Source organism: Sinocyclocheilus anshuiensis, unplaced genomic scaffold, assembly GCF_001515605.1.
Source record: "Sinocyclocheilus anshuiensis isolate Anshui unplaced genomic scaffold, SAMN03320099.WGS_v1.1 scaffold821, whole genome shotgun sequence".
In the NCBI taxonomy this organism is placed as follows: domain Eukaryota; kingdom Metazoa; phylum Chordata; class Actinopteri; order Cypriniformes; family Cyprinidae; genus Sinocyclocheilus; species Sinocyclocheilus anshuiensis.
Genome location: NW_015558606.1, coordinates 241,826 through 249,240, shown reverse-complemented (window position 1 = coordinate 249,240; position 7,415 = coordinate 241,826). Strand labels below are relative to the sequence as shown.

The 7,415-nt window shown below is 37.3% G+C and overlaps 1 protein-coding gene across 1 annotated transcript in view; it reads right to left on the bottom strand.

Annotated features, from left to right (window-relative positions):
- Positions 1–7,415, bottom strand: part of LOC107680242 (microtubule-associated serine/threonine-protein kinase 3-like) — a 36,246-nt gene that overhangs the window by 24,174 nt on the left and 4,657 nt on the right. The window contains 6 exon segments of the mRNA XM_016476047.1: positions 357–566; positions 749–824; positions 2,050–2,204; positions 3,444–3,519; positions 4,716–4,785; positions 5,042–5,118. Of these exon segments, the coding sequence (XP_016331533.1) occupies positions 357–566; positions 749–824; positions 2,050–2,204; positions 3,444–3,519; positions 4,716–4,785; positions 5,042–5,118 (664 nt within the window).

The window sequence follows — 7,415 nt, the reverse complement described above, 5'->3', positions numbered from 1 at the left end:
CATTATTATGGGCTTAAAAACAAGATGCAAACAATCAGAATATTGTACCTGGTGGGGAGTGCACAATGTAACTAGTAGTAACTGTAAACATGAAGCATATGCCATTACCTATATGTGAGTGACGTGACATGTGAGTGACGTGACATGTGGCCAAGTATGGTGAGAGGTGAAATTCAGTGCAGTCATGTATCGTGATATGTATCGTATCGTGGCCTCTGTATCGTGATACGTATCGTATCTTTGCTGGTGATACACAGCCCTATAAACCAATCATTTATAATCAGATGCAAATGTCCACATGACAATACAAAATCTGTCATTTTTCACTTCAATACAGGTATGGAATATGTTTCTACCTCATGTAGGAAATTTTCTAATTTTTCCTGAAGTTCCACAAAGTAGCAAGATGTGATGAGCCCCTTTCTGGACTTCTCCAGACAGTCTCGGACGAGCTCGACCAGCTGGTGTTGAATGAAGCCCAGCACTCCATCAGCAAGAGGAGGTGCGCTGTCTGGAGAGTAGTCTGCAATCACTGCCAGCAAACGCCCCTCCATCTGAGCTGTAGCCTGCAAGGGTGATAAAACGCTGTGAGACTGCGTAGGTGACAATTGTCATTTGTTTTGTTTGGACCAACCAGGCCATCAATTTTCCCACAGCCACAATTTAAACAAAGTAAACAACATGTGATAACATGATGTGGCATCCACATCCATGATGAAAAACAATTTAAATGTCAGAGCTCAATTACCTTTGGAAACCGTTCTTTGTAGACGTGATTCATCATCACAATCTCGTTATCAAAAGAGCCATATGTCCGCCCAGGGCTACAAAACAAAACAATACTTCAGTTACATTAAATTGATCACATCTACTTTTCTTATTTTATACAAACAAATTAACTTCAGAATGAAAATTCTGTCATCATTTACTCACCCTCATTTCATTACAAACCCTGTCCATGACTGACTGACTTCTGACAAACACAAAAGAACTGTGAAGGCCTTGGTTGCTTTTTTTCAGTGCAATTACACTGAATGGGAACTGAAGCTTTTTGGCTTAAAAAAGGACACAAAAGCACCATGAAAAAATGAGAATGGCTCTCAGTATGACTTGCGCACCGGTGTTTTTATATTTCTTTTTAATAAAACTTTTAAAAAAAATTGGTTTCAGTGATTGAAATAAATCTGAAATAAAATATAAATATTAAATATAAATAAATATAAACTTAAAAATATAAATGCTGTCCCGGCAACTTTTCTTATTGGAAATAAAAATAAAGCTAAATATAAATATTTAAAAGCACTAATACATTTTTTTAAATGATAAATAAATTTAAAAAAGCAAAAAAAAAAAAGCTAAATATTTATAAATACTATAATAGTATATAAATAATACTAAAATAGCAATATTGTGCAGTATATTTGAAGTCTCCGGAGACCTTATGATAACTTTGTGTGAGGAAAAATACCAAAATTTGTAACACTTTTGCCTCCTTTTTGAAGCTTGCAATTGCATGAAAAACTGTCTTCCAAAATCCCCCCTTTTGTGTTCCTCAGAGGAAATAAAGTGATATAGGTTTGGAAAGGCATAAAGATGAATAAATGAAAGATAAATATTTACTAAATAAAGTAGTATAATTTTATTGGGTCATATTTTTGAATTTCTTACCGGTTAAGAGAATTTTGCCAGAGAAATTAATCATTGTTTAGAACATAAAATCTTTGTAGATTTTCCATGCTAAATGTGTCAAGCAGAGTGTATTGTTAAGCATTAGCTAATTAAAATACGGTGTTTGCAAACTTTTTCCCATCACTGTATAAGAGCAAGTAAGTGAGTAACACCCTGGCACGTACAAGCCAAACTAATCTTTCATTCTTATTCACTTGGTATCAAGAAATTCAAAAGTTACAATTGGAATTTCACATTTTCTATGCCAGCAAACATATTTCAGCAGCTAACTGAATTGCAATGTCTCTATGAAAATGCTGCATTTCACATATTAGCTGAATTTTTCTAAAGCTTGTTTTTTTCTCTACAACAAACAGAGACCTAAGACTCCGTGAGCGAGGACGGAAAGGCAAGGGCTGTCCATCCTCATCTGCCACACTCTCTGAGCTCCTGAAATGCTTGAAGAGGCGATGGAGGTCATCTGGGGTGGGCTGGGAGGGCAGCTGGTGCAGGAGCTCCTGTGAGGAGGAGGAAGACTAGTGCAAAAGAAAGAGCAAGAGAGACAGAAACACAGCCAGATTCACACAACAAATCACATTTACGTGTATCTATTGTGTCACCCTAATATTATGGATGTGTAAAATGTAACAACAGTTGTTTAGCAATAGTCTGCATAGCAAGGCGGGGCGCGTGTGCTCAGATTGCAAGAAACACGAGTGGTGAGCATGTGACAGTCTAAAGCTGCTTATTAGTGTGTGCAATTATGCAAGATTACTACAGGATTACTACAGGACGGGACACTTTCCATTCTCGGTAGCAGTAGTCTGTGGTACAGATGGTAATTTAAGACTGAAAATCTCGGGAAAGGAGAATGAGCAGAAGGGCACATGACAGGACCAGTGCTGGGAGGAGGAAACCAGAGAAGCTTCACAGCTTCCCTCTGAATAAAGTCTCCACTGACACTGGCTCAATAGGACATTGTTAAACAAGGCTGACCTCATCGCATGAGCAATGAATGGCCATATATCATTTCAAAACAGAGAAAGAGCTTTTTTTTTTTTTTTTTTTACGATTTCCTTGAAATTAAATCAATGAAATTAATCAATTTCCACTAGTGAGAATTACCCACAATGGTCAACCCTGTAGTTAAATAACAAATGACATGACCAATGGAATTCTATGAATTCCATGGCTATTTTCAAGGCAAGAACAGGGTTTAATCAGTTCAGATTATGTAAATAAAATTACTAAATATAATTAAAAGGGTATAAAGGTTACCAATTACTATTATGATTTTATCATAATTTTATAGAAAGCAATATGTAGCCAATTAAATACTTTAGAGCAGAACTGATCATCAAAAAATGGATATTCATTATCAAAATTCCCCATCCTTTTCCATGATTTTTAAAATGTTATTTATTTTCATGACTTTTTTTTAGGAATGGAAATCACCATTTCTCCACAATTCATATTGCAATGTTACTGTAGACCCTGAAGACTTCAACACTGAAAAGTGCATCAATATTAATAAAGAAATGTAGCACGCTGTATACTTTTTCAACTAGCTGCACTAGTAAGTGCTCTTAATGTGCACTCCAAAAGCAAAAGCAAACAATCTACAAATAACACATTTAATATATGATGATTTAAACACATGTGATCTGTGCATTGTTTGATTATAAAGAAAAACACTGCAGATGAACTGGACTGATGGCTCAAGAAAAGGAAAGCAAAGAGGGTCTTTTCAGAATAACTGAGACGGGCCCACTCACTGAAACAGCAGAACTGGGTGGATTGGTTCCATATCCAGAGGAGACAGATGCTACAGACCACCTTCGCGTGTCTGGTCTAAAATAGGTCAGAGATATAAGAAGACATGACGGTGAAGACATGATCTCCATTCAGATAGTTATCCAAACTATCAAAATGCAGGTTATTTTAATAACTAGTCCCATGAATGAAAGACTGAAAACCTACAATCAAAAGTTTGGGGTCACAAGATTTTTTTCTTTTTGGTAGATATTTTTGAAAAAAGTATCTTATGCTCACCAAGGCTGCATTTATTTGATAAAAAAAACAGTAAAGACTGAAATATGGGGAAATAATACTAACATTTAAAGTAACTGCTCTCTATTCTAATATATTTTAAAATGTCATTTTTTCCCTGTGATGCCAAAGCTGAATTTTCAGCATCATTACTTCAGTCTTCAGTGTCACATGATTCTTCAGAAATCATTCTAATATGCTGATCTGCTGCTCAATAAACTTTTCTTATTATCATCAATGTTATCAGTTGTGCTGCTTAATATTTTTGTGGAAACTGATACATTTTTGAGGATTCTTTGATGAAGAGAAAGTTCATAAGAACAGCATTTATTTGAAATTGAAATCTATTATTACATTATAAATGTCTTTATTGCAAATAAAAGTATTAATTTCTTTAAAAAAAAAATCTGACCCCAACTTTTGCACGATAGTCTATATACCAGATAGATTTACATGATTTACATAAGTTACATAAGCAACATTTAAAATGCATTTTAAATAGACTAATAGAACATTTAAATAAAACATCAAAACTTTAACACACTTCACTTCACTTTCAAGAACTTAAATGACCTTTAACCAGTCATATCATTTATCCACAAATAGATGCATGCCTTTAGGGCACATTAAAGACACAACCAAAAACAACTCATTACATCTTCATTGAGCTGTTCAAGGAGGCTAGCAGGATCCCATCATTTCAAGTAAGCATTAATAAAAGCGGATGGAGCCTCAGCACATAATCATGGCAGCGTAAAGTAATGAGGCTACACGCTGACTTCACTATAATTGCTGTGACAAATGCCAAGCTTCCCATCCACGGTACAGCCTTGAGGGCAGCTGCAGAGGATGCAGAATCTTATTGGCCAGCTAGAAACCTTTCCACTCATTCCTCGCTTTTATACTGCCATTATGAAAGGGCAGATATAAGATATAGCACAAATGACTAATGTGAATAAATGTGGACATGTTTGTAGTATGCAGTCTCATTCTCTTACCTCCGTATGAATGGAAAATTGACTGAAGGACTGCTGGAGACATTTCTGGGACTGTCCAGCGGACTGTTGCCTGTAGAAAACACCTTCTATGATCAACATGCACATTCTGGTTGTTTTACAGAGTTATTGGATACCAAAGTGGCTCTGTATTGCCTGGCACTCTTTGCCAGGCTTTGTTTACAGAGTGTTACTGGCATTGGCATATTCAAACAGTGGGCTGGATGCACAAGCATGTTATGCTACCCGGTGTTTATCATCAAGCACAGTGCAAATCAAACATCATTATCATAATTGAGAGAGAAGCAAAAATAAGTAATTATAACTACCAGCTGGCAAAGGAAGGGGTGAGAGCGGTCTTGATAGAGTAGGCGAGGGAGCCAAACTCTTCCTCTTGTTCCGATTACTGTGGAAAGAAAACTCTTATTCTTGTTAAAGGCACAAAACCCCCAACAACTCGTTTCCCAATCCTCATTATGAAAGCCATCTATAGGGATGGTCTGTTAATGTGTTTAGTACTGGAACACAACCTAACAATTTGATTTTACAAAAACATTTCGTTACACCTGGTGTAACAGGCCTGTGTACATTTATTAGATTGCAGAATAATTACGTTACAATTGGCTTTAAAGGCTTTGAATTTAAAGGTAAACTCAGTAAGGTTTTGTTTAGCTGGCTCTTATTCATCCCAATAGTACCATAGTACCAGTGGTTTGGGGCTTTATACTGACACCTATTGGCCTGGATGCATTGAGGTTTTCTTTCATTCTATTTGTTCTATGGCTTTCATTTGCAGTTGAACGGAGGCATTTTGACCTTCGTGCATTCACAACACTTATTCTTGGTCAGCGTATGGAAACTGCAGATCGTCATTGATAGTTTTAAGTAGTAAACATGCTATTAGTATAAGTAGTTGCCCACTCAAATGCATAAAAAGGCTGGTCATGTGACATCAACATGGCAGCACCCACTAAGGGACGACCCTCTCTATGCAGAATAAAACAGCTTTTTCAGAATAAAACTGATAATTTTCTACAATCTCATATGTTTAATGAGATATATACACATATATTAAAGCACTGTTTATTTCTTAATATGTAAACCTTTTTTTAACTAGCAAATATTTGCACCGTTCAACATATACATGCTTTATTTTATTACACTTTTTCTTAAAAATAATTTAATACATCCCTGCTGAAAAAAACAGCTAAAACCAGCCTAAGCTGGTTGGCTGGTTTTAGCTGGCCATCCAGCCTTGTCTTAGGTGGTCAGCAGGCTAGTTTTAAAGGGGTTTTTGGCCACTTCTTTAGCTAAAACCAGCTAAGACCAGCCAACCAGCTTAGGCTGGTTTTAGCTTCTTCTTTTTTTTTAGCAGGGAATTTTGTTTGGCTTATATAAAAAAAATTATTATTATAAATAAACACTAAAAAACCCTTATTTGACCTCAATGCCCTAACTTTTGACTACAGATTAGCCTGCTATTGAGCATACTAACTATACTTTGTTGACAAAGACTTCAAAACGAAATATAACAATGAAACAGTCATCACAGACCCACCATACAGACCGTTAAGCTGTATATAAACATTATGTAGTTAAAGACTAGACAACAGAATATGACCATCCACCGCCAACAGGACAATGAGCAGCAGACCTCTGCCTTACATGGGCCACGTTTACTATCGGAACAAAAACGGGCTGGGTGGAAAAACAGTGTATACTGTCCACAACGAGATCGAGAATGTTAAAGCAGATATTTTCTACCATCATAGTAGTTAGTTATATGGGATTTTCAAAGACCGATCTAGATTATCAAGCACATTTCTCGCGGTTGCGCCTGTGGGATTTTTCCAAGTTACAGCAAGTTTGGCGGACCAACCTTGACGATTAATAATCAATCACACGGAAAATATACAGTAACATGCTTAAACTCGTCGTTACCTCTTGGGTCGTTTGACTAAACCTCCTGAAACGAACTGACTTTTATAACTCGGACACACCGTCCAGTAATTCCGATCAGACATAATGTCGGTGTGCTTGTCTTCGTTGTCCCCGCAGTTAACAACTCCTCATCGATGATACACCGCAGCACTGGCACGAGTAAAAGTAGTGAAGTCTAATGTAATTCCCAGGCGAACTCCATGTCGACACAGACTCCATTGCATGCAGTACGAGGGAGTAGACAGAAAGCGCCTTAAGTACAGCAGCGTGATGCCATCATCGCGTTATTTTCTCACAAGTGACACATTGCCACATAGGTTTGGAAAATGCCATCGTCTGGTTAAACTCGAGCCCTGTCACTTCCAAACGGGTGCTGCTCGCGCGCTTAAAGGTACAGCAACCCAACTGTAACGATTACAAGTTTAGGGCAACAATAAAAGAAAGGCGGGTGTGCGGAGTGGAGGAAGTTGTCATAGAGTCTGACTGAAAGAAGGGGTCATGGTGGGGTTTGAACGTCACCGTGCCGGGCAACTAAACCGCCTCCTTTAACCTAGCACGCAAAGAGTGTCACATACCGGTAAGCGCGTGTAATATGTTGTTGAGGATAATGCCCAAACTTTCAGAAACCCTCCTCTGACGTGGCTTTAAAGGGGTCATATGATGCGATTTCAATTTTTCCTTTCTTTGTGGAGTGTTACAAGCTCTTGGTGCATAAAGAAGATCTGTAAAGTTGCAAAGACTAAAGTCTCAAATCCAAAGATG